This window comes from Haemorhous mexicanus, chromosome 10, assembly GCF_027477595.1.
Source record: "Haemorhous mexicanus isolate bHaeMex1 chromosome 10, bHaeMex1.pri, whole genome shotgun sequence".
Classification (NCBI taxonomy): Eukaryota; Metazoa; Chordata; class Aves; order Passeriformes; family Fringillidae; genus Haemorhous; species Haemorhous mexicanus.
The window spans coordinates 2,404,370-2,431,583 of NC_082350.1; the positions used below are offsets into that span (position 1 = coordinate 2,404,370).

The window sequence follows — 27,214 nt, forward strand, 5'->3', positions numbered from 1 at the left end:
GCAGCTCTGAGGGCCTGGTGCCCGCCCGGTGCCCGCGGGCAGCTCGGAGGGCTTGGTGCCCGCCCGGTGCCCGGCCGGTGCCCGCGGGCAGCTCGGAGGGCTTGGTGCCCGCCCGGTGCTCGTGGCGGGCTCGGCGCTGAGGGCGGGCGCGGCGCGGCCCCTCCCCGGGGCGGTGCCGGGCCGGCGGTGGCGGCGGAGCGGGGCCATGGTGAAGATCGGTGTCCAGCAGCCGCCCGCGGCGCTCAAGCCGGACAAGGAGAAGGAGAAGGCGGCGGGGGGCGATGGGGTGGCGGGTGCCGTGCTGCTGCCCCCGGGCGCCGTGAGTGGGGCGGGGGCGAGGGGCGGCGGGAGTCGAGGGGTGCGGATGCTGTGGTGCTGCTTCGGACAGGCACCGGCAGAGGTGTCCGGCTTTACCGACGGCTTCGGGGGCTTGGTGGGCGCCCAGAGTTCAGAGCAGCGGGGAGGGGATGGGGCAGGGTAGCGGCGCCGTGGCGCCAGCAGCTGTCCCTGGGCACAGGGGTGAATGTCCAGCGCACACAGGGGCGGCAGAGCTCATCCCTTCGGGCGGGTTAGCCTGCGGGAATGTAATTTCGGATTGGTCATACACGGGTGGATTTCAAATCCTGACATCTCTGAAGTCTTTGGGTTGGCACCGGGAAGAGGCAAGAGGAGGAAAGCAGGTGGTGCTGGAGCAGGATGGGAAGCAAGGGGCTAAGGGCACAGAGCGCTAGATGCTTTGCAGATGGGAGTTGACACGGCGATGTGGAGTTGCTCTGCTGGCTGCAGGTGATGGGTAGGAGAGGGGAGCCAGTGCTGATGCCTGCAGGGGCTGGGATCCCTACGGGCACAAGGGGAGCGGAGGCACTGGAGCATCCGTAGCCGATGCAGAAGGTGGGCTGGGGCTGGGCAGAGCTGTGTGGTCGCTCCCGGGCTGTGGGAGCCGTGGCCCCGCGCTGCCGGGCGGTGCCGAGGGTGGCACGGACAGTGCCCCTCTCCAGCACGGACAGTGAGCCAGGCACTGTTGGGTTTGGCAGGAGCTGGGTGTTTGTGAAACCTCTGATGCTGGAGAGCCCCACTTGCCAGCCCTGCTGCCAGGGTGGATCTGCTGGGTGGATTCCACACTGTGTAGTGTGAGGCTTTCGTCCTGAGCTGGGCCTGACCCACGGCATCCACTCTGCCTTGTTACAGCACTCCCGTGTCACAGGAGGAGTCCTAAATGGCATTTCTGTATTCCTCATAAATCCCTAGGCTGTGCATGTGGTCTGATCATTTATTGAACCCTAGTCTCTTTCTGACTCAAAAAACGATGTGGGAGCTATGGTTTTGCTCTGTTCCTGCAGAGCCTAGAGTGTTCCTCCTCGTGTGCCTCATCAAACAAGTGGGAATGGTTCTGGAGAAGTCCTTTTGCAGCAGGGGCTTCAGGAGACTGCTCTGCTCTGCAGAGTTCAGGGAGTCACTTAGACCATGATGATCTCTCCATTCACACATGATGTGCTTGCAGCTCTCAGCTGTGCTGCCAGGGTCTGGCTGTGCTCAGTCTATCATGACTGTATCTGTTAATCTCACACCAAGAAGCTCTGCAGAGACCTGGGGGAATGTGGCTGTGACCTCTCAGTGATTTTCTGACTGTATTTTCTAATTACAAACTAAGGTACTCCTTTTCTTCCTGCCGCTGATGTCCAACCCTGGAAGCTGACTGTCACACTGGACTTCCAGCTCATCCTGCCATTAAACCAGCTTTCCATAGCCAGAAACTCAGTTCTTCTGTTGATACTGCATGAGTTCAGGCAGGATCCATCTATTTCTCATGAGCACTGTGAAAAAAGCAGTTTAAAAAGTAATAAAGTGACAGAAGTTTGTTTCTATCATTAGTGCTGCCAGATTCCAGCAATCAAAATTATTCTGATTCAGGTGCTGCCAGATGTATGAAATTGGCTTAGGTAGCAAATAATAAATTTTGGGGTTTTTATGTTGCCTTGGGCCTTTCTCTGACTCCTGGGAGGCATGGTGGTGTTCTTCTAAGCCCACCTCTGTGAGCTACAAAGGAACCTAAAAACATGGATTTAGAACAAAGACTCCTCAACAGTTTCTTGATTCCAGCAGACAGGCATGTAAGAACATCATCAAAAGATCCATGAAATAAGGCAGGAGTGGGTTATATTGAGTCTGTGCAGTGTGAGGATGTCCAGGGAGCAGCACATCCACTGACATCAGGTGGCCTCTTCCTGATGATGTTTTTCAGACTATGACAGTGGATTCTTTGTTGTGCTTGGGCTTAGCTGGACCTTTACCTTTGTCAAACACCCAGCCTGTGGCGTTGGTCTTTCCATAGCCAGGCTTTTTTTGCCATACTCCTGCTGCCAATAATTTTTGTCTGTGTGTGTCTTTCTCGAGCTGCCTCACAGCAAAATGGCATTGGTGACATGCAAACAAGATGCTCTGCATTCCTTTCCTCTTTGATCTCATAACTTCAATCCCAGTGATAGGAGCCAGAGCTGGGAAATGATTCAGCGGCAGCTTCTGCAGCCTGGGGATTTTGGCAGGTGCTTGGTGAATGCAAAGATGCAGCAGGCAGGAAGATGTCTGTAATGCTAATGTGTCCTGAAAAGTAGTAGGTGAGCAGTCCTGACAGCAGGCTTGCATGTGCTGAACCTTGTTTCTCCCCTGCACAGTTTGGCTTGAATCAGGAAGGATATGCAGTTTAAACTCCTGTCAGAAAAATCCTTGTAATTTTGAGACTGTTGCAAGACTAAGAGAATATAGAAGAAAGAATCTTGTCATTAAGTAGGAACTGTGGGCATGTAGCAGCCTTGAGCAGAAGGCAGTTTGAGGTTACGCAGCCAGTAAAATAATCCTTTGTGTTCATTGGAAAATGTTTGTTCAGATGCAAAATAGTATTCAATAAGTTTTAACTGAACTCCATATTTGCAGTCTAAAATGGAAATAAATAGACACATAGGCTGTGTCTGTGACTGGGCTGGGAAATGTGCTCCTTGTGATTGATGTTGAAATCCACAGGAACCAAATAAAACTGATGGCTGGAGCTCTCTAGACAAAATGTGGGTTGGGTTTTTGGGGTTTTTTGATCCCTTGTACATCTCTCTAATAATTGCTCAGCATTTGGCAGAGACAGTGCAAGAGCCAGAGGAGAAGGGGTTTCATTAACAGCTGCAGCCTGACCTGGTGTAGATGAAAGTGGGCAGAGGAGGGCCTCTCTCAGCCCTCTGTATGTGCAGAGTGGACTCTGGCTGTCCCACTGGCCTGGCTGTGCCTGGCCCTCGGTGCTGCTGCCTGGGGGAAATGGTGCCTTACAGCCAACACTGCAGCACAGGCTGGTGTCTGGGGGACAGGGGGTTTGCAGGAAGCACATCTGTGTGATCCAGGGGCTGCTTTCACAGGAGCCCCTTGTCCTGCCTCTGGGAAAGGACTGCTCGTGCAGTCCTATTTGTGTCTGGAAGGATGACTGTCGAAGGCAGGGCAGTGTTTGCTCAGGTCTGGCTGGTGAGAGAGAAGGGTTTTGCAGGCCAAGCAGGACTGGGAAAGCTCTCTCCACATCCACAGCCTGGTGAGCCTGCTGGAAACACCTCGGCAGTGCCTCACGGCCCCGGGGGCTGCGAGGGGCTTTCCAGGGTGCACACAGTGCTGTCTGCAGGCTGTGACTTATGTTTTGCTCTTCGTAGGTTTCAGTAACACCAGGCTTTGATTTGATGTCTTTCATCCCATCTGCATTCTCAAAGTCTTGACAAGACTCAGTGGTCTTTGGATCACACCCTTCCTGGTATGGAGAAGTTTCCCTCAAGGAGCTGCTTGTTGCCTGGCACTGGATCCATCCAACCCTTCTGTGTCTGGGTGGTCTCTCTGTAGCTGCACCTCAGGACCTCTGTCTGCTGGGTGCCCCAGCTCCTGGCTGAGCTGTCTCAGCCTCCTCCTTGTTGCCACAGCCCCCACGCCCAGTGTGGTTGCCCTGCTTGGCAGAAATAGCAGGGCAAAGCCTGGAAACCTGTGGGGAGCACATTCCCTGAGGACCCCTCTGGTGCCCAGGAAGCTCTGTTCCCTGTGACTGCACATCTTCCCAGTGAGGAGCAGCTCTGCTGTGGATGTGGAGCTCTTAAGCAGGCAGATGGTGCCTCAGTGCTGGGGCTGGGGCTGTGTCCCTGCTCCCCTGCCCTTCCTGGTGCTCAGCTGGCCATGCTGAGCTGGGAATGCTTTGCATTTGCTGAGCAAGCCCAAGAGCATCAGCGCTTTGTGGTGGCAGCAGGACAGCAGTGCCACTTCTGGTTCTCCCAGGGGTTTGGTGCACCTTGAGCAGCGATGCTCCAGAGCTGGGTTCCAGCTCAGGGGGCAGGTGGAGGAGCAGTGGCTCTTTGGGCACTTAAAGCAGAGCCACACCAACCTGTGGGTGCTGCTGTGCCAGCGCAGTGCTGGGTTTTGTGAGCAACTTCTTTGCAGAATGTTGTGAGGTGGGAGACAGATGGCAAGGGAAGGGGATGTGAGGAAGAGTCTTTTAAAAAGAGGTTTTTTCACAAAGCAAGCTGTAAATTCAGAGAGAGGAAGGAAAAGCTTGCTGGCAGCAGTTTGGATTGATTGTGCTCATTGACATGTTTGCAGGCTTGAGTCCAGGCTTGAGGCTCTGGAGCTGCAGGGGTTCTCACCATGTTCAGGCTTAGGGAGTTGAATTTGGTAGATCCTAATTTAAGAAGCAGCCTCCTGTAAAAGAAGGTTATTCCTGGTCTTTGCCCAACCCTCCTATAACCACGTGGGCTAAAATGGTGATTTCTTTCTGTGGCCTGTATGGAGTTGTCGGCTTAAGGAGAAGCACTGTCATTTGATTTTGGTTCTCTGTGGTTTGGGGATGCCTTGGAAGCAGAGGAAAAGGTCTGAACTGGGAAAAAAAGATGTCTGTGGACCCCTTGCAGAATCTGCTCTAGTGAAATACTAGACTTCAGTGTCTTACTGGACTCTGGACATGAATATTTGATATTCCAGCTGAGCATGACAAAAGATCTGGCTAAAACTGGCAGAGGGATTAGGACAGAGAATATCTATTCCAAGCAGAGACATTATAAATGTGACTGAATTTTGAAACATGTAGCTGTCTTTCTCCAAAGAGATGTAGGCTGAAGAGCTGGAGCCAGAGGAACAGGAAATAGCTGTCCAGAGGTTTGTGTTCTCCCAGAGCTGGGGCAGAGCTGGAGCCAGCCCAGCTTTGCATGGAGGAGCTCTTCATGTGGGAAGAACCTGTTGTGTTTACCTGCTTTGGGCATAGCAGTTTTGGTGGTTTTTTTTTTTTTTTTTGGCTTAACACAAAAACCCAAGAAATACCTTTAAAAAGAAGAGTTTCAAAGGGTACAAATGAACCAAATGTAAGTATGGGACAGAAGCTCAGAAGAAGGGAGCTGCATCCAGCAGAGCACTGCAGCTAGGACTGGAGAGATGGAGGATGAGGTGTGCTTGTGCACTGCTCTGAAGTTCCTGATTTTTTTCTACCAATGTTTGCTCATTACCAGGTTTACAGGAGATGGAAAAGGCATCTTCACTTGTTGGTGCACATTTTCTTCCCAAGTGATGTGTGAGAACCTAGGAATGTTTGGGGTTATTTTTAATGCCAGTTTTTTTAATGCCAGTGTTACCATTTGAAGGAGGACAGTGTGAGGGTGCTGGTTTTTTTCACTCATCTCTCTGCACTTGCTTTTCAGAGTTGTCTTCCTTGGTGCCATGCTCTACCTTTAAAGTCAGTTTGAACAACAAAGAGAAGGGTAAATTTGCCTCCTCTCTCTTGCTGTTGTTAAACTAGACACCTTTTCTTTGTGGTGAATTTTCAAGTGTAGGATTGACTGTCAGAGTTTTCCCATACTGTTGCTGGGAGAAGAGATAATAGCTGTCAGTGTTCTAGAAGGAGCAGTGACTTCATTTTGTGGTGTGACACTGTGCCAGTCCTGATTTTCAGGGAAGAAGCCTGAAGTCTGGTTCCTTGAAGATGAATGAAGTTGCCCTCCAGGAGATGCTGGACTCTGCCCCTCTGCTCAGAGTGATCAGTGCAGGTTTCTGGCTGGGACTGTCCCTCTTCTCTGCAGAGCCAGCAGAAGGCAGGGTGTTCTTGGGCATGGCTGTGTCCTTTCTTCCAGCTTTTGGGAATCAGTCACATCTAGAGGAAGAGTGAGGAGGGACACTCCTGGCTTCATTGGCCATAGCCAGATCAGCAGTGCTTGGCTTGCTCTTGGTGAGGTCCAGAATGCCTGATCTGACCATCTCTGCCAGCCTTGACTGTGCCAGCTCCACAGTGGGTGCTGTGATTTTAAATTGTACACACCCCGAAGCTCTCCAGACATGGAGCTTTCTGGGGCAAGCAGTCAGAGCCCAGTGGCAGTGCCCAGGTGAGTCCTGGGCCCAGCTGTTGCTCTGCTCTGGTGCTTCATTAGCATCCAAAGGCATGACTAGAGGTGAAAAACTTCAGGTGAAATCGTGTGAAACCCTTTGATGTGTCTTTTCCCTGTCACATGTTCTGCTTTCAGATGTGTTGCTGCAGCACCCAATCCTTCACACCTCTTGCAAAATCAGCCTCTGTCTCCCTTGCCTTGTGCCCAGGGCCACTTGCATGTGTTGCTGGGTGGGTTTGTTGTACATGGGAGCAGTTGTACAATTGCAGTCTGGGAAAAGAGGAGTGTGTCCCGAGGGACAGCTCAGCACTTTGGTGGGGACCCTGGCCCCTTGTTTCTTCCAAGCCCTGCATGATGGTAGAAGCTTTGTTAGAAGCTTCTCTTCCCTTCACCCATGAGGAGAAGGAAGGTTCAGCTCCACCAAGAACAAGCTGAAAGCTGTTGGCATTTCCTTACCTTAGTTTTGGAGTGTTCTTGAATATTTTTGGCATTTGTGAGAGGTCTTTTAAGGAGTCAGGTGTCTGCCCACCTGCATATGTCTTCACTTTTGAGGCAAGGCTCTCTTTAAATTTGCCAGCCTCTCAGTTTAAGAGCTTCCCCTGTTCCCAGAGCAGCTGCTTTGCTTCACTCTTGCTTGAGCTGCCTTTTGCCTATCATCACTCTAGAGAGGTTTTGAGACCCAGTGCCAAAGCCTAACTTCCATTCTTCTCCTGGGGAAGATTCCCATTCTTTTAATGCCACCTCCCACTTCAGGGAGCTTTTGTAAAAAAACCCTAAACAACCCATGGCCTTCACATGGCTCTTCTGGCTCCTTCCCTCTCCCAGGTGAGGCCTGCCCAGGTGCTCCAGGGCCTTTTAGCTGTGGTCTTGGAGCTGCTCCGTGGCAGGGACTGATTTTCCCCATCATTGCAGTGAGTAGCCTGGAAATCAGGCTGTGTTTATCAGAATCAGTATTTTGGCAGTCAGGCTGCTAAATGCCCAGGTTGGGATATTTTTTTTTTGCCACTTTGTCACAGCTGTTTATTTTCTCTCTGCCTGCCTCTCTGTTCAACATGATGCTCAGGGCTTCAGCTGTGAGCGTGGTAAGAACAGTCTTGTTTTTACCAGGGGCTTTGTTGGCTCTGCTAATGCTCTGAATGGTTGTACTCCTGGGAGAAGGAGAGGGAGGCTGGAATCATTCCAGCTGGAAGTTGTTGTGCCTCTGCCAAAAAAACGAAACAAAACAAAAATATGGAAATTAATTCCTCACCCCTGTGCAAAGAGGGAGGAGAAACAGCCCCTTAGTTCCATAAAGGGATGAGAAAAGGAGAAAAGAAGGGGATTTATATCTCTCTTGCCGAAGAGGGAGAAGGAAAATATGATCACTGAGTGCTTAGGAGCTCCCACATGCTAGGCTGCATTTTTAACATCCTGCTGTCTTTGTCGTATAGCAACAATGCTGGGGGTTTTAATTAGCCAGTGGTTGTTTTTGATATTCTGATTTCCAGCACTGCTAAGTGGCTTCTGAGGCAGGTGGCTTTGTTGCTAGTCACATGCTGTGGTGTCACTCAAAGGTGTGAGTAGATTCATTTATTGCAACTTTTTTGCCTTCAGCTGTGATAGTCTCTTAATTACTGGCTTGCTTTTGGGTTTTTTTTTACTTCCAGGCATCTTTGAGTTCAAAAGTCATCAGTTGTGTTCTTTGTGGAAATGCTGTCGGGTGGCCAGTGCAAGCCCTGCTCAAGGACTGTGAGCAGGGACTTTGGTTGCCTTGGAAACTGTGTGCCATATATATATTTGTGTGTGTGTTTTCCTCTCTGTCTGTGCATGCACATGTTTCCTTTTCTGACCTAGAGCATCAGAAATGCCCTTCAACCTGGAAGGACTCTGCTTCCACATGTGGGTACCTTGAGAGGCCTCTCATTGCCAGTGCACAGCTCTGACCCCTCTCAGCCAGGGCAGTTCTCAGGCAGTCTTCCCCCACGGGCTCACCTGGTATTCTCCTCATTTTGCTTCCTCTCCTCTCTCCAGGCATAACTGCTCTTGAGGACAGGACTCATTTTTTCTTCATCTGGCACAGGAACACTCTTTGGAGTGTCAGGGATGCTTTGATGGATGCCAGAATGCCTTTGCTGTGATATTTTATCTCTCTGTTCCTCTCCCTCTTCTTGTCTTCGTTTGCCTTTTCCCTGTGTGTAGTCTCTCACGTCCCTTCTGCAGAGCTTGGCAGGTGCTCCAGTCTGGAGCCTGCCTGCCCACCCAGCTCGCTCTGGCCATCCCTGGGGGCTCTCCACCACGGAGCTCCCCTGTGTTGGAATTCCTGAGTGCAGACATGGTTGTCTTTGGGAGGCAGCTCTGCATTGCTTCACCTTACAGGGTATCCCACAAACTCTGCAGTGCTTCTCCTAGAGCAGGGAGCAGCAGTGAGTGCCCAGCCCCTGTGGGGAGTAGGGGTGCTGCCAGTGGTGGGGTGGATGGAGGCTTTGCTTCACAAGCAGAAAGAGCAGGCGCTGGGTACAGCCATGGGGGTCACTTCCCCAAGAGGGGACACTCAAAGCTAACGTGTCACATCAGAGGAGAGCTCAGTCCCTTGCAGCTTACACCTGCTCTAAGTGGCAGCACTGCAGTTTTCCAGCAATCAGCTGTGGGGTGTTTCCACTTGAAGTCAGTGGAGGTGTCACTTTTGCAAGTCCTTACGTTTTGTAAAGCAGTAACTGATTTTGCTGTGAATATGGGACTTGATGTGCTGGAGGTAGTGACCTTGAACTGATGTTTTTTCTTTCCCCATAGTCCATATTGGCCTTTGGCTAGCAGAAGTGAGTGAACAGCAGGGTAAGTTAGATTGCTCTGATGAGGGTTTCTTAAGTTTGGAGCCTGCATCCTTTGAGGAAGCCATGGCAGTGTCTGCAGTTATGTCAGTGCATCAAACATTGAGAGCTCAGGCTGCTGCTCCCTTAACAGTGTCCCATAGAGTGGTGACATATTTTAGATGGCACTGCTCTCCAAACTGCATCCCTTTGCATTGCATTTCTCTCCTCACTTGTCAGTCATCAAAATCATATCTACTATTTTTAGTCACCCCACGCTTCTTTTCCTGTTGGGGGTGTATCTTTAGACACTTGTCAATCCAGTTCCCAGTTTGTCAGGCCTTGCTACACCTAAAATGAAAGATTTCAAACCTGTGCGTTTCAGAAATGCAGGGAACAGGGTTTGGGGGGGACTGCTGTGTTTCTGAAGCTGCAGAAGCAGAAATGGCCCAGAGCTGAGCCCATCTCTGCCGAGGCAGTGTGCGACTTGGGAAGGGATGGAGGCATGACATGACACTTTTCATTTTCTCACTTCTGCCATCTTCAGCCAGACATGGGTGATGAAGGAGCAATAATGTCACATTTCTATTTTTATAACCTTCTCCTGTATTAATGAGAAATTCCAAAGGCAGCATCTCACCAGGTGTGGTTCTTGTTAACAGCTCATTCAGTGCTGTGTCCAGAGGCTCAGTGCTGTGAAGTTGGGGGGATTGGCTCAGCCACAGGTGTCTGAGAGGTTTCCCTGCTCTGACTCACTGTGGCCTTTGAACTCAATATCTAAATCTTGAACCAGACATTGTGCCCAGCCAGGTTTCTGTCCTCCACCCCCTTGTAGGAGAATGGTTCTTAACCACTCAGTACCAAACAGGGATAACAGGACACCAGCCATTTTCATCATGCCCTCAGCAAGACCTGAAATTCCAAAGAAAATCCACAAAGACTGAATTAGGGCTTTTCCCCACCCCTCAGGCTACTTTCAAGCCTCTTCTCCCCCATGGTCTGTGTCATGCCTTCATCCTTTCCCATCTGGGTATTTGCTGCCTGTACTCTGTTGCTGTGTTGGCCCTGTGAGCTGGCAGGGCACTGAGTCATAGTGAAGAGCCTGTTTTATCTGAGGACAGGAATTCCTTTTTATATTCCAATATCCTGTCTGCTGTGGGTGCTGGGCTGAATGCCTGACAGCAGTCAGAGTCAGCATGTCTGGGAGCTCAGGCTTCTGTGTGGAGCTGCCTCTGACTGTCCCAGTGGAATGAGGGATTAGCAGGACAATGCCAGGCAAAAAACCAAGATGTGCAGGTGCTTTTTGTGACAGGTGGGTGCTTTTTCCTCCATTGTCCATGCAGGGGAAGAGCAAGCTGTGGCTTCCTTTTAGGCTGCAGAACATAAGGAACTCAACCCACTGCCCCTTCTGAAATGGTCCCCTGGAAAGGGAGCCCAGCCCTTTCTGTGGGGTCAGCAAAGGGCACTGCTAAGGAGAATGGAGCAAAGAAGGGATCACTGTGTGGAGAGGCACTGGGGTGCTCTGCAGAGCTGCATCCTCCTTCCCACATGCACATCTGTAGTGCCTGGACCATGGACATGCTGCCCTTCTGCCACTGCTGTTGCTTTTCCTTCTGTTCTTTTGTGGAGAAACAAATAAATATTTGTCCTCTGCTCAGCCCAGGGAGGGGAGGAAGGGCCTTATGTTCATTTTTGTGTAAAATACGTCCAGCTCTTGGAATATTGTGTTTAAAACAACAAAAAGGGGAAAACCCATTTACTCAGCTGAAATACCTGTCCCTACCTCTGCCCAGGGATGGTTTTAACCTTTCCCATTCCTCTTGGCCAAAAAAAACCCAAGCTTGATCAAGGCAGAAAATTAATAGGATGCAAGCAGTGCCTGGTTAATGAATTCTCTGGAATACTGTTAAATATCTGGTGAATGTACAGCGTTTTTGTGTGTTAATATTTTGATTTTTGTCCTTTGGAAATGCACGCCATGAACTGCTCTTCAGGAAAACCCTGCTGCCAAGTCTGCTTCTCCCCTTGCTGGGGAGCCAGGCATTCCTAGGCAAGAAGAGATGGAAATAATCTGTGATGGATTTTCTGTCTTTTAGAGTACCTTGTTTGTAAACAATTCTACTGCAGGGAGTGCGGGTCCTGTGGGAAAGGAGGTGTGTAGTGGCACAAGCAGGCAGCAGCCTGTGCAGCAAGTTTCTTGGATTTTTCCAGGCTGGTGCAGATGGGGTATCCTGGGTGAAGAGCTGTTGGAGCAGGCTGTGCACTGCTCCATCCGTGGGCTCTCAGTGCTGGGGATGCCTCCAGCCCCAGGCCGAGGTGCAGACTGCTATAGCTGCTTTTAAATTGTCATTTATTCCTAGTGATAAAGGCTGGTGGTCTTTCCATCTCCTGGGCTGGGGGATGGAGACATACATTTGTAGTCAGGTTTTCCAGGTGATTTTTATGTAGTATTTTGCAGGACTTTGTTAACTGTTCCCCTTGGCCTGGCTGGCTGCACTTTTAACCTCACTGCCTAAATTGCTGTTCTATCAGAATAGTTGCTGTTGTTTTTTTTCTTTCCTCCCTCAGAATTTGGGGGTTTGGTTAATAACTTCTTCCAGATAAAAGCCCTGCTTTGCTTCTCCCACCTTCTCCCACAGGGCAAAGTTCTGGCATTTTTCCTGAAGCCTGGAATGTTTTGTAGGGAGCAGAACCCATCTTTGGCAGCGAGAGGTCGGATGTCTCACAGTGTCTTTGGTCATGCAAAAAAGACAGAGCTGCCTTAGCAAGTAGCAAAGCATTGTGGGCTGATTTCCCCTCTCTACCATTCCTCAAACACAGCTTTTCTCTTAGTGGGAGTATTTTTTTTGCACTTTGAGTTGCTGTGTCCTCCTGAAGCCTCTCTCCAGGCCGTCCCTGGAGTCAGCGCTGGCAGCCCCCAGCAGGAGCAGCGCTGCATTAACCACCACACCAACCTGGCAGCCTTTGGATATGGTTCACTTGCAGAGCATTAAACATTTTCTCAGCCTTGCTTCAGTGTCAGGAGATCTTCTCCTTCCTCTTCACCCCCACTGTCTACACTCTCTCTGTGATGACAAGTGTCTGGGGAAAGCTGTTTTTGTGAAACACTTGACATCCAGCATGACTTTCTTGTCCTAGTGGTTCATGTCAGAGAGCCTTTAAACTTCCTCTAGTAATGTGATTTTTTGTTTCTTTTTTTCTGTTCTTTGTGGCTTGTCAGAGTTGCTGCCCATTGTCTGCAGAAGGAGAGGAAAAATGTAATATTTTTCAGCTTGCTCATCCCTTTATTTGCTGGAGGAGCAGCAGCAAACTGATTGCAGTGATCCTTCAGAGCAGGAAGCTGGAGGTGAATCGAGGTGCTGTGGATCTTTCAGCAGCTGGGATGAAGCAGAAATAAATGTAGATTAATTTCTCCTGGAGGTGTGCTGGAATTGTAGCTCCCCAAAGCAATTTGGTCTTGGCAGTTATCAGGCTGAATGAGGCTAGGAATAAAAAAATCAGTATCTGGAGGAGTCCCCGTTGGCTGGGAGTAGAGCAGGTCGGAGAGGGGCTGCAGGCTCCTGGCTCTGCCCCTGTTCCTGCATCTCAGTGGAGCTCAGGTGCAGGGCAGGAGCAGGGAATCCCTGCGTGGCAGGGTCCCCATGGGTGCCTCAGTGATGCTGGGGTGTCCCCGTCTGGGACAGGAATGATGCCTCTGAGCCTGGCACTGAACTGCTGTTCTTGCAAGGGCTGCTCCATGGTAGGGAAAGGGGAGAGAGGTGTTTGCTGCCAGCTGGGCTGGACAGAGCTGGGCAGAGCTGGTCTCATTCCACCAGAGGGTGGCAGGGGCGCAGGAGCCTCTCCTGTTGGGGCTTCAGCACTGACAGCACCCTGTGGGTCTTGGCCACGTTATTCTGGAGAAACATCTCCTCCTTTAAGAAGTGAGGAACCTAGAAATGAGAGGCTGATGTTTGCTTTTCAGTCTTCCTCCCGTTCCTAGCAGTCTCCAAGTAGCTGTGGAGAGTGTCTGTAGTCAAATACATCAGATCTCAGCTGCACAGAGGGAGTTAATCTGCAAGAGCCCTCCCTGGTGCCTCTCTCCTCAGCCTGCCTGCTCAGCTGAGGGCAGCTTTCAGCTCTTCTGTGTGGAAACTGGGGCATCTCTGAACCAGCTTCTTTCATCTGCTCCTGAAAGGCCTTACATCATTCTGCTTCACATTTGAAGGGTTATTTTGGTAGTAAAAACAAGAGCATCATGGGTTGGGATGAGCTGTCTGTGGGAGGTAACCCTGCCTTTGCACTGCCCTCTGTTTTCAGGGCTGTGACCAGGTGAGCTGGCTACTGTCTGTATAGATTGGGCAGCACTCTGAAGAGGACAGGTCTGTTTTCTTTTGATGCTCTGTCCATTTTCCTTTGGAGCTGTGCTGTGATGTGCTTGCAAATGAAGTTGAGATCAGCACATCTGTTAGTGTCAGCTCACCCCAGCAGGGCCAGGAGGTACCAGTAATTCCCATCACAAAAATTTCCAATGAGAAGTTCTGCCATGAGTGGCAGCATTTCAACTAAAAAAATTTGGCTATAAATACATAAATGCTCTTACATTCAGTAACCAGGAACTAAGGGTTCCTGATTTTATTTTTTATTTTTGGTCAGTCTTTACCTCCCACTGAAACAAAGCTTGTCTTTGTTCTGCACCATTGGTGGGAAGCTGATGATACAGATGTTTGTGTATGTTCACACAAACACACACACACACTTTTTTTTCAATACGTATAAATATATAGGTATATAATGTATATAGTTTATGTATCTGGGGTGAGGGAGGCAAAATGCACAAGTGCTTTACTGTTGCCAGGTGTGAAGTAGCTTTGCAGGGCAGTGCCTGCCCTGTTCATTGCACAACACAACCTCTTTGGAGGGGACAGCAGGCTGCTGGTGGCCTGGAGCACCTCTGGAGGGGCCAGCAGGTTGCTGGTGGCCTGGAGCACCCTTTGATGGGACAGCAGGTTGCTGGTGGCCTGGAGCACCCTTTGGAGGGGACAGCAGGTTGCTGGTGGCCTGGAGCAGCCCTGGAGGGGCCAGCAGGCTGCTGGTGGCCTGGAGCACCCTTGGATGGGTTCAGCAGGTTGCTGGTGGCCTGGAGCACCTCTGGAGGGGACAGCAGGTTGCTGGTGGCCTGGAGCACCCTTGGATGGGTTCAGCAGGTTGCTGGTGGCCTGGAGCACCCTTTGAGGGACAGCAGGTTGCTGGTGGCCTGGAGCACCCTTTGGAGGGGACAGCAGGTTGCTGGTGGCCTGGAGCAGCCCTGGAGGGGCCAGCAGGCTGCTGGTGGCCTGGAGCAGGCTCTGAGGTGGGTGTTCTGTCCCCAGGAGGAGCCGGGCCCCGCGGCGCAGGGCCGCCGCTCGTCGCTCAGCGGGGTGTGCTACCTGACCATGGGCCTGCTCGTGCTGCTGCTGGGGCTGGTCTTTGCATCGATGTACGTCTACAGATACTTCTTCATCACCCAGGTAGGAGAGACTTGGGAAGCACTTCAGCTCCATCAGCCTGAGCAGCCAGACCAGCTTTGGGAGAGGTGCTGCTGGTTTTTGTTGCCCTGCACTGTTCTAACCCAGGAGCCAGGTTGCTGGGCACTGCAAGTGAGGCATTTCTTAAGTGGTAGGCTCAGGCTGACCTCCATTCCTAACACCAGGAAGGGCCTTCCAGAAACCCTCCCCTTCCCTTATGGCTTTGTTTTGCTTTCTTTTTAGCTGCATAAAAATATCCTGCCAGTTGTACCTTCTAAACCCCACATTGCTGCTGTCTGGGGTACAGCAGTCTGACAGCATGGCTTGTGAGGGGAGAGCAAGCCTGGAGAGAGCAGGGGTGTACAGGCGAGGGAGCAGTTTTTTGCAGTAGGTTTTGTAGGCTCTAGCACAGAAAAACTCTGTAGGTGTGACAAAAATAGGTGCTGCTATTAATAAAGCAAGCAGAGAAGTAAGAACAAAGTGGGAGATGATGTAGAAAAGTGAGCCCTCAACCTCCGTTAAATTCAGCAACTTTTCTTCCACATAGTCTTTGCAAAGCCTGGCCTGGCCTGGCCAAGGCACTGGGCTGGCAGCTCTGTGTGGGGTCAGAACACAGGGAATGAGACAGGGCAGAGCTGCTTTTTGAGGAGGAAACTGCTGAGCTCTGGCCTGCTGAGTGTTTAGCCAAGAAACCCCAGAGCACTGATTTGCACTGGAGCAAATTGTGCTGTGGAGTGGCTATTAATGAATGAGTTCTCCCAGGACTGCTGCTGCCTTCATCTCTGCAGCCAGCACTTATCCACTCAGCAGAAGAGTCTTTTCATATACTCCTTTTCTCCGTAAATTTCCTTGCCGTCAAATTAATTTGTAGTTTTGTTTCAAGAAGTTCTCAGTGCTTTATTACCTGTTCTCATTTACACCTGATCTAGAGATGCTGTGACAGCCCCAGAGCTGCTCCCCCCTCACACACAGCCCTGTCCCAGGTGAGGGCACCTGTCCCTGGGCTTTTGGTGAAGGTACTTCCCTAGGAGGAGCAGCCCTGGCCCCAGGGGAGGTCCTGGCAGGGACACCTCCCAGGCTGCTCGGAGAACAGCAGCTGGGAGGTGAATCCACTTTGTTTTGCTGCATTTGCCACTCCAAGCTACAAGGGCCTCTGAAAATGATTCTCTCCTCAGCCCAAACTTCTATGCCTCCTAGAAAATACGCAGTTTTTTCTATGCCTCCTGTAGAAAATGAAGTTACTGGGAGCCATGGCTATGGAGGGATGTCAATAGCCTGGTGAGGAAATATAAAAGCTTGCAGGCAGTTTGCCTTTCTGAATTACTCCTCATGAAAGGCAGCAGGGAATTCTTTATTCTTCATTCTTTTAGCATGAAGTGAGATGTGATCATGTCACAAGGGTAATTTGCACTAGGTTCACCAAGAATGTTTTCTGGTAAAAAGCTTGATCTTAAAATATCTTCAAGTATCTGATGAGTGTTTCACCCAGCAGGGGTACACTCCTGCCCGTGTTTGCTGTAGCTGTTGGGGGGTTGAGTTGTAGCCCTGCCTGGATTGTGTTGTACCCCACAGCTGCCCCGTGAGAGCGTGTTCCACTGCGGTGTCCTGTACGAAGACTCGCTGTACTCGCCCTTCAAAGGGCAGCTGGAGCTGCACGAGGATGTCAAGATCTACATTGAAGAGAACTACGAGCAAATCAATGTCCCCGTGCCCCAGTTTGGGGGGAGCGACCCTGCGGACATCATCCACGATTTCCAGCGAGTAAGGAGCTCCTGGGGCCTGTGGGGGCAGCATGGGGCTGAGCTGGGTGCACCAGCTCTGTGTTCATGGCCCAGCACTGTCACTGTTGTCACATGATCTATTCCTGAGCTGCCCTCCTGCCCAGGGCCCTCTTCGGGATTTTCCAACCCGCTCTGCTTGCTGGGTAGGGAGGTTTGATTAACATAGTGTCCTGTCTTCCCTGAATTCCCTCTCCTCACCACTGTCCCAGTCAGTTCATTGCCAAGGGTTCAGTTGTGTCGTTCCTGTGCTTGGCATGCAGGGGCTGACAGCGTATCATGACATTACACTGGACAAGTGCTACGTCATCGAGCTCAACACCACCATCGTGATGCCTCCTCGCAACCTGTGGGAGCTGCTGGTCAACGTGAAGGTACAGCTGCAGCCCTGCTGCTTCTGCATGCTTTCTTTGAGTGGGCTCCTGGGTGCCAGCTGGCAGCTCCTGGCAAATCAGAACTGCTGTGTCTGGGGAAGTGAGCCTTGGCCCTGAGTCTCCACTCCTGAGCAGAGTGAAGGCTTCAGCAGGTTTAGCTGAAGTACTGATTGTGCAGACAGCGCAGTAAGGCTGACACGATGATCAGCCTGACCAGGGAGACACAGAGAAGCAGCAGGATCCTTCCCTCTGGTGTTCACTGACTGTAGGAACCAAGGGAAAAAAAAAAAAATTCCTTCCTTTCCCCTCCTGTGTTTTGCACTGTGGTTTGCCAATTGCAGAGCTCTCTGTGTCCCTTGGGGAGGAACAGGCCTTCAACACTCACCTTTTTGGGGGGAATCTGTGCTGCCCTCCCTCCTTGGCTGCAGCACCAGGCTTGGGCTCATGCAGTTATGCTCACAGCCAGCATTAATTGGGTTTAGTACCAGCGATTTTGTTCAGTTCAGAAGCCTGTGCTGCAGAAAGCAGCCATCTTAAAATAGAATACTATTTAATCTTCACAGCAGGAAAAAACCACAGGATTTTTCAGACTGCAAAAGGTACATATCTGTCTCAGTCTTCTGCAGGTAAATCAAGGCACTGAGCCTGGGTCTTTTATCACTCCTTTGAGGGTCTGTTTAAAAGAAAGGGGGACAAAAGACAATCAAATTGTTACTCTTTCTTAAATTATCTTTGTTCACTTCCTGCTATGTGCAGTATGGTGAACTTTGCAGTGTGAGCTCAGAGACAAACAGTTGTGCCCAGAGAGAGCCTGATCTCCAGTCCCTTTCAGACTCCCAGTTTGTTTCCTTGCAGTCCTCACAATTTCATGCACTGTGACTGTCTGGCAAATGTGCTGGGAACCCTGCTGGGGTACAGCACACATTTACTTACAACTCACTCCAGACCTGTCACAGCTCCTGACCCTGGCAGGTGACCAGTCCCTGGGGCAGAGGGAAATGGAAAAGGCAGGATTGCACAAGCTGAGAGAAAACAACTGAGAGATTGGGAATGCTGGGCACATCCTAAAATAACAGATATAAACTCATAGTCAGTGAAAATGATGCATCGTCATTGAATTTAAAAGGGGATTTAAAAAGGGGATGTGCTTGTGCTTACATAAGCACATATGTGGTCATATGTGAAGAGCCTGAAGCAGATGTGAGTTTAAATAACCTCCTGATTATTGAGATGGTTCGGTAGTGTCCAGTCTGTCTCTGGAGGCTTTAACCTGTACCTTGGAGACATTGTTTTAAAGTGGTTAGCTTGGTTTTGGGCTCAGAAAAAGTTTTTCACCAGGAGGACAGTGAAGCAGTGGAACAGGATACCCAGTAAGGTTGTGCTGCCTCCTTGAAATTCTTGAAGGTTTTCAAGACCAGGTGAGATAAAGTCCTGAGGTCCTTCCCCAGCTGAATTAGCTGTGATCCTATGGGCCTGCCATCTTCATGGCCACATGTGGGAGGGGTGGCCTTGCTGGTCAGGCAGAAGGCTCAAGTTTCTTCCTGCTGCAGGGAGGATATTTATGACCTTCTGACTTACCCTGCTGCTCAAAGGTGCTGCCTTTTGGATGCTGAGTGAGCTGTGTTGGTCCTTGGACTTGGAGAATTTTGCCTTCTCTGTATCTCTGAATGCAGTCAAGTCCCTAATGAATGGGACTTATTCCCAGCAGAAAGTTTAGTTTTGGACCTGTTCAGTGACTGCATTCCTGTTTCTTGAATCAAATCGCAGTCTAGCAATTAACACCAGTGGTTGCTCCAGCAAACTGGGGCAGCACAGGGAGTTGGGGAACCTCCTCTGCTCTTTCCTCCTGGCCAGCCTGGTGCCAGGGTGCCTCTTTGCAGAGTGGCTGCCACATGCCCTGTGCCTGCTTCTTTCAGGCTTTATTCTGCACAGGTGTGACAGTTCAGTGACCAGGTCTGCATCAGTGTCTGACATAAAAGGATGGAGGCATGCTCCCCCTTGCAGCAGCAGGAGGCTGGAGGTGACCCAGTTAAATGATGGACCATGCACATCTCTTGCAGAACACAAGATGCTCAGAGCTTTAGCTTGCTGAAAGTTCTAGGCAGAGACTTGAAGGTACTGTCCTTATTGCACAGTCCTGCCATGGAGGAGTGGTGATTCCCCCTTCACCTGCCACAGCTATTTCAGTCTGAGATAGTGAAGAAACTGGCTTATGTGCTCGTGTCTGTCTCTCTGAGCCATCTGTCCAGGCCAAGGGTGTGGCACATCCTGAGCCCCAGCCCTGGCTGTCACTGGGACAGCCCCTGCCAGGAACTGCACGTATCTCACGGCCCCCTGCCTTCTCCCCCGAGAATCAATAATGGAATTTCTTGCAGAACTGAAGTGTTAGTGCTGTACAAACTGGCACCAATTCTCTAATCCTGCAGTGTTAGAGGACAGTCTTATTGATCTACCTGGCTGTGCCAGCTCACCAGCACAGCACTGAGTTAAGGCAGTGTGTTTCCAGGTATGTCTCTGTGGAGATAACCAGTCCTGGGAAACAAAGAGGTGATACCTGAAATGGTGCTGCTATTGCTTGCTTTTCACTTTGGTTTGAACAGACAGGTGTCTGCTAAGGAAGGCAGGAGCCTCCCATGAAATGGAAAATATAAACCCCCTCCCTCTGAATTGTTATAATTTTAAAATTAAGGAACTCTCAGGCAAAGATACAGGAATAGGAATAACAATTCTTTATTAGGAAAATTAAAAATACAAATACAATAGTACAAAAAACCCAACAGTCACAGAGTCAGAGCATGCCCTGACCCCAGTGTGTCAGGGAGGTGGCACAGTCCCATCCCAGGGGGGCTCAGGGTGGTGGCACAGTCCCATCCCAGGGGGGCTCAGGGTGGTGGCACAGTCCCATCCCAGGGGGGCTCAGCCCTCCTGCAGTGCCAGCTGTGGTTCTGCTGGAGCAGGGATCCTGCACAAGGGGGGAGTTTTCCTCTGCAGCTCCAGGGCTGCTGGAGATGGGCCTGCTCTCCTCTGGGAATGCAGGGCAGCAGAAAGCTGCTCCTCTGGGAATGCAGTGGGCAAAGGCTGCTGGGCTGTTCCCAGGACAGATTGGATCCAGGTAGGAATGCTTGGCTCCTCCCCTGGGCAGAGCATCTCCCATGGGATGGTGGGATTTGATCAGCCCTGCAGGGACACTCCCTGGCCATGGACAGCAGAGATCTCCTGGAGGGAGGGTTGGCTGTGGGAGAGATAAAGAAAAAACTGCCCCATGGACAGCAGAGAACTGCCCCAGCTCTGACAGATGGCAAATAGAACACACACCCAGCTGCACCTTTCGGCTTGAGACAGTTATACTTACCTTGGCCCCAGGGTCTGACAGTTCTTTTATTTCTTTGACTCTTCTTAAGGAGAAGGGACCAGAGGTGATTCTTTGCTTCATGGTCTAGTTAGCATCTACTTACAAGTGACCTCTGGCCAAGCTGCACTTGTTACACAGCTGATTGTTGCTACAGCGATGTCCAAACATGAAAGATGCCCTGAGCACCTGGGAATGAGCTTGCAGAGAGTCTCCAGTGCTGAGCTGAACACTTCCCCGCAGGGGAAGATGAGACCTCCATCTCTGGGGGACACATAGAAACTCTGTTTTTTCCATCCCCTGGTAGCTTTCTGCCATGACACCTCACCCATCACCCTGGCCTTCATTGTGGCCTCTACCCAACAGCAGGAATGTCACTGCCCCAGATGTTCCTGGGGCAAGGAGGGTGTGTGGAGAGCTCAGTTCTTCTCTGAATGTGCTGCCCATGTCCCATCTCTAGTCCCTATTCCTGTGGGCACTAAGGGCACAACATCATTGTGGCTCTACTGAATGGACCAGAGAGGAGAGGAGAATGTTGAAATCTGAGCTGGGCTGGTGGTATTGGGTTTTTTCTTTTGAAGTAAATGTAGAGCACACATTTCAGTAGAGTTCCTGGAATTTTGGTTAAGCTTTTATTTCTCTCCAGATGGCTTTGTTGTACTCTCAGAGTTACAGTTTTGGGCATCCTGCTCTAAAATTTGGGTCAGTTTATAACAGGGTTGATCCTACACTGACTTCACCCCTTATGTGAACATTCCATTTTTGGATCTCATCTGTTTTGTGTGCACTGTGCTAGTAGCAAGGGACAGTTTCTTGCAAGGACAGGGTCACATGTTAACTGGCCTCAGTAAGTGGAGCTTGAGCCTCAGCAGAGAATGAAATTTCTACAGTTAAGTTGTCCATGGTGCTCTGCATGAAGTAGTTGTGTTCAGGGAGTGTTTGTGCCTTATTTCAGTGGAAACTCTGTCATTTCAGAAAGGGACATACCTGCCTCAGACGTACATAATCCAGGAGGAGATGATCGCCACGGAGCACGTCAGTGACATGGAGCAGCTGGGCTCCTTCATCTACCGCCTGTGCAGCGGCAAGGAGACGTACCGGCTGCGGCGGCGCGGCGCCCGCCGGCGTGAGAGCCTCCCTGCTCCTCAGCCCCTCAGGGCCTCATCACAGCCTGCCCTGCTCCTCACCTCATCACAGCCCTGCTCCTCACCCCATCACAGCCTGCCCTGCTCCTCACCCCATCACAGCCTGCCCTGCTCCTCACCCCATCACAGCCTGCCCTGCTCCACACCCCATCACAGCCCCTGCTCCTCACCCCATCACAGCCTCCCTGCTCCTCACCCCATCACAGCCTGCCCTGCTCCTCACCCCATCACAGCCTGCCCTGCTCCTCACCTCATCACAGCCCCTGCTCCTCACCCCATCACAGCCTGCCCTGCTCCTCACCCCATCACAGCCTGCCCTGCTCCTCACCTCATCACAGCCCTGCTCCTCACCCCATCACAGCCCTGCTCCTTACCTCATCACAGCCTGCCCTGCTCCTCACCCCATCACAGCCCTGCTCCTTACCTCATCACAGCCTGCCCTGCTCCTCACCCCATCACAGCCTGCCCTGCTCCTCACCCCATCACAGCCTGCCCTGCTCCTCACCTCATCACAGCCCCTGCTCCTCACCTCATCACAGCCCCTGCTCCTCACCTCATCACAGCCTGCCCTGCTCCTCACCTCATCACAGCCTGCCCTGCTCCTCACCTCATCACAGCCTGCCCTGCTCCTCACCCCATCACAGCCCCTGCTCCTCACCTCATCACAGCCCTGCTCCTCACCCCATCACAGCCTGCCCTGCTCCTCACCCCATCACAGCCCTGCTCCTCACCCCATCACAGCCTGCCCTGCTCCTCACCCCATCACAGCCCTGCTCCTCACCCCATCACAGCCTGCCCTGCTCCTCACCCCATCACAGCCCCTGCTCCTCACCCCATCACAGCCCTGCTCCTCACCCCATCACAGCCCTGCTCCTCACCCCATCACAGCCTGCCCTGCTCCTTACCCCATCACAGCCTCTGCTCCTCACCCCATCACAGCCTGCCCTGCTCCTTACCTCATCACAGCCTGCCCTGCTCCTCACCCCATCACAGCCCTGCTCCTTACCTCATCACAGCCCGCCCTGCTCCTCACTCTCATCACAGCCCTGTCCCATCCTCCTCACCCCATGTCACAGCCCTGTCCCTGCTCCTCACCCCATGTCACAGCCCCACTGTGGCTGTGCAGCCATGCTGGCCTCTTCATGGCCAGAGCTGGGTTTTCCTCTGGGGCTTTGCCTTTTCCCATCCAGTTAATCCAAGCCCAACACCAGGATGCTGCTGCAAATGGGTGCTGAGTGCTGTGTTTGTGTCTTCCATCAGCCTGATACAAATCCTGCAGAAGTGATTGCAGGAGCCAGCAATTCATTTACACGTGGGCTCCTGGGGCTGAATAATAGCAGTGCTGTTGGGAATTGTTTGGAAAATTTCCCTAATGAAGGCACCCGATTCAGTGGCAGCTATTCAGAACAGATTAGATCTGCAAATTGCCTTTAATTAATTAAGTTCATAATAGTATGGAAAGCATTGTGAAGAGGGAACATTGGACTGTGTAAAAATGATTTCATGGAAATTAGCAATATGTACCTTATATTGCAATGGTAACATTGCTGCAAAATACTCTTTAATACCAGTATTTATATTAATTTGCTTTTAAGGTATACTTAAAGGCTCACCTGGAACATGGACCTATAGTCAGTGGGGTTTGGGTCTCTGGGGAAGGTGCAGGGTGCAGAGGTCCCCATGGCTGTAGCTGATGGTGCTTTCCCAGTGGGAGCTTCACTGACCCCCATGGAGCCCTGGCACGGTCCTGCTTGTCATTGGGGCACCACAGGTTTGCTGTAAGGGGGAGGAGGTGCCAGCAGAGCTGCTCAGAGCTGAGGACCTGCATTTGGAGGGCATGGGGAAGTACTACCCAGGGGAAAGCATCACCCCAGGCTGGGGCCACAGCAGGATCAGGCACACAGGGATACAAACAGGGGTTTTAAACACTTCTTGGCTGCATCCAGAAGGCTGTGACTTCTGCTGGTTTCTTGAGGCTTTCTGGTCCCTGAGATAACACTGAGATACTGTCAGCTGAAACCAGCTATTGCCAGGTGACTCCTTCAGCCCATGGCAGCTCTTACTGCAGGACTATATCCTAGAGAAGGTTGTTTATTCTTCCAAAGACCAGATAAGGCTGCTTTCCATATGGGGTATGTTGTCTCCCCGTTTCAGTGTTCAGAAGTTGCATCTCATCTGCTTTCCTTCCCCTCCTTGCTTTGGTTCTTATAGATTATCATTTGTTGATTCACCTCTCTCCTCTCTTTAAATCATTTCTAGGTATCAGTCGACGTGAGGCTGGAAACTGTCATCGCATTCGTCACTTTGAAAACACTTTTGTGGTTGAAACTGTTATCTGCCAAAAGTCATGAAGCCACTCTCCAGATGTAACCTTCCTTGGCTTTGCTTGCAGACACATGCTCTCAGCCCTCTCTTTAGACATGGTAATCTGGCTACTTTTTATACTCCCCCCCAGCTTGTGCAGCTCTAACCTCTGGGGTCCTTTGTGGCCCTTTCTTCCCTGCTACCTACCCAAGACATTGGCTGGGCTTAAATTTACACAGTGCTCAAAGATAACGGGGTAGATGCAGCTTCTTCCACACCACAGGATGGAAATCTCTTTTGGGAGCAGGCTTGGGTAGAAGGGATGGCTGAGAAATAGGAATGCTGGAAATAGGTGCTCTTTTCCTGGCTGAGCAATTTCAGGCTGGGATATTGTTCTGAGGCTGCCATGGCACTGGGACAGAGGGTGTATGCACAAGAGGAGGATTTCCATTTTGGGGCTGATATAATGACCAGGTGCACTTAGGAAAGGAATAGTTGTGAGGCTACAGACAGGGCAGGTTGAGAGCTCAGCAGAGGGAAGGAGGTGTCAGCAGCAGAACTGGTAGTTACTGGCAAGTCAAGAAGCAGGTTTTTCAAATCTTTTAACACTGTGTATTCTTGTGTAACTCCTCCAGTGAAAGCTGTTTTGATAGTAATCACTGTAATCCAGCTGAGTATCACATTATCTGCAGGCACCAGTGGAGTACAGATACTGACACAAGGCAAGATTCAGCTGATCAATATACTGCAGAGAAATTGTTTGAACAAAACTGCATTTCTATTGATCATCAGACAGAAGAATTGCAGAGTAATTAAATATTCTTCCCTCTGTTCCATAAATGTAGTTAAAACTAATTAGGTTCTTGAAATGCAGGCAGCTTTTTGGCTTGAAAGAATGGGGTGAGTTTCAACTTGGCACATTCTTGTTAATTGGTTTCCAGCAAATCTGGACCTGTTCACCATCTGTTGAAATGAACTTGTTGTTTTGGAAGAGGAAGGATAAAGTAAATGCAAGTACAATCATTAACTCAGCAGAACCAAAATGCAAAGCTAGTATATTTTAAACTTCTGAGTGTTAATTTTATGAGTTAATTATGTGAAAACAAAACAGGATCTCAGGATGGTCATGTAATGCAGCAGGAATTAGTATATTGTTAGAGGCTGAGTATTTATTATTTTATATAAACATAGCTATAAATATTCTGTCAAGTAGAGAAGGACACTTTGGTTTCATTCTGCTTTAAGCTTGATGTAAAATGAAGAATTAGGTGCACTTCTTGCAAGTTGGTGTGGAAAGTTTCCCACTGCCAGATGGGTATTTACTTTTCTAGCATTGTGTTTTCCCAGCAATAACTTGCTGCTAGCCTCAGCCTTTAGTTGCCAAGAGGATGACAAGAAGTGGGTCAGAGAATTGGTTCACTTCATGGAAGTAACTGGTAAATTTAAGCCCTGTGTTTCTCTTCATTTCTAGAAGCCTGAGCCTGCACTCAGGTGCCACACAGGCCTCTTGCCCTCCCCTCTGGTTCTGCATGATGTAACTGGTCATTGGATGTGCTAACTGTGCAGTCCCGCAGCTGTAAGGACAAACCTTGGTTCTTTGGGGTCAGCTCATGTGGTCACTGTTCCATAGGGTGAGAATGCACTTGTAGAAAGAAAATATAAGATGCTTTGTATATTTTGTCTGGTGGGAATCTTACTTCTTAGGAAAAACCCATGGGATAATAAAGTCTTTTACCTCTGATCTGTGAAGTGTGTGTTGGTCTGGAATGGGAGGCACATGCCCTCCACAAAGCTGTGGCTGATGGGAGGCAGCAGCTGGGGGGTCCAGCCCAGGGGGATGGATGCTGCAGTGGGAAGGCCCTTCCCAAGGTGATGGGAGAGCTGGGATGTGGCTGACCCGCTGGGAGCTGCCCATGCCTGCAGGCTCTGGAGGGCCCTTCCCCTCTCCCATCCCTGGGACACCCAAGGGCAGCCTGTGTGGGGAAGTTGCCCAGCTCAGGTCTCTGAAGCAGACAGATAGCTCTGCTGCTTGGGTGGCTCGTGGGCACTGGATCTTTGTGCTCAGCCCTGCTTCTCCAGCTGTTTGATTTCTACAGGAAATGTGTCCAACCTCACCCAAGGCTGCAGTTGCCTTCTGGCTGGCTCTGCAGGGCCAACCTTTGGGGTTTTTCCTTTCCTCACTACACACAGCAGTGGGGTCCCTTGGTGCTCTCCCAGGCTTTCTCCCCCTGTTTCATCCTTCTGGTTGGAAAGTGTCAGAATATTTTTCCTGAACTTGACTGTTCTTCTTTCCACAGATGGTCTCTGGTCAGTCAGGGAGGAAGTTCATGTTTTGCTCGTTACAGTAATTTTTGCTGCATTTTGCATTTAACTCTTCACTGCATGGGTGCTTTTTCCATCCTGGGCTTCTGAGGGGAGGTGCACCTTACAGTGACTGTGTTTGCCAAAGCCTCTTCTCCCAGGCTGGCCCAGCTGGCTCTGCCTGACTGCCCTCTTCTTCCATCAGCTCTGGGCTGAGGAAGCAACTCTGCACCACTCTGTGGGAAGTCTGAACCTTTCAGACATGCCTCTTGAAGGCTGAGATGCTGATACTGAGAATGTGATTGATGCATTCCAGTAAATCCAGATAGCAGTGAGTCAGCAACTGAGACTTGTCCACTACAAAAAAACCCAGCTGTTTTGTGAAACTGCGTTTTCCAAATTTCCCTCATGGTTCAGATTTTCATTTTCTGAGGTTGCATTTGTTGCCCCTTGCTCTTAAGAGAACTTAAATCAGTTCTACTTCCTAATCTTGCTCACACTCTGGCAGAAGGCTGCTTTATTTGATTGAACAGTGGCACGTATACAAGCTTGGCAACAAAACCTGCTTTAGGAAGACTGGCAGAGAGGCAGTTGAAACCCTAAAATATGGGTCACTGTGATAATGGCTGGCATCTAATAAAATTTACTTTCTAATACTTGCATATTGTAGCATGGCTCAGGCAGTCGTTTAGCTCTGCCAGACAGTGCACAGTAAGTCAAAGTTGGTCTAGCTCTAGGAGCATCCACCTCCAAGCTCTGGTTTTTGTTTTGTTTTGTTTTGTTTTGTTTTTAAAAAAAGTGCTGGAAAAATATCAACTTAGCAGTGAGGGGAGATACCTCAGTGTCTCCTCTAAAACATAAATGAATTTTTATTTATTACAAGCTCTCTGCAGTTGCATTTACAGTCCAGTCCCATCCCGTGCTATGCAGCCCTTTGGGATCTCTGCAGCCTTGGGACAAGGAGTGTCCAGGCCCTGAGGGAGAATGAAGGACCTGGCTTTCCACCAGCACGATGGAGAGCCCGTTGTGGTGGGGGCGTGGCTGTGTCCTTCTCATGTGTCACACCAGGATCTGGGCAGGCAGCAGCTGCCAGATGTCCCTGCTGGGAATGGACTCCAGCCCAACAGGAACAGCTCTCTGTGTATCCTGATGCCAAGCTAAGGAAAGCCTCTTCTCTCTCCTGTTCCTGCTCATGTGTGTGCCTTCGATGTGCAGGTTGTTCCCAGAGCATTTTGCCGTTCTTGTTCTGAATCCCACCCAGAATGTTGTAAGAACAAGTATTGTGGGTGCTGTCACAGCTTCCCAGAGAGAAAAAGG

At 50.5% G+C, this 27,214-nt stretch overlaps 1 protein-coding gene across 1 annotated transcript; it reads left to right on the forward strand.

Annotated features, from left to right (window-relative positions):
- The first annotated feature begins 161 nt into the window (after positions 1-161).
- On the forward strand, positions 162-25,337 carry ITM2C (integral membrane protein 2C). The gene is made up of 6 exons (XM_059854935.1): positions 162-319; positions 14,512-14,649; positions 16,219-16,407; positions 16,688-16,798; positions 21,123-21,273; positions 23,552-25,337. The coding sequence occupies exons 1-6, from the start codon at positions 206-208 to the stop codon at positions 23,641-23,643; spliced, it is 795 nt and encodes a 264-aa protein (XP_059710918.1). The 5' UTR covers positions 162-205; the 3' UTR covers positions 23,644-25,337.
- The last annotated feature ends 1,877 nt before the right edge of the window (positions 25,338-27,214 follow it).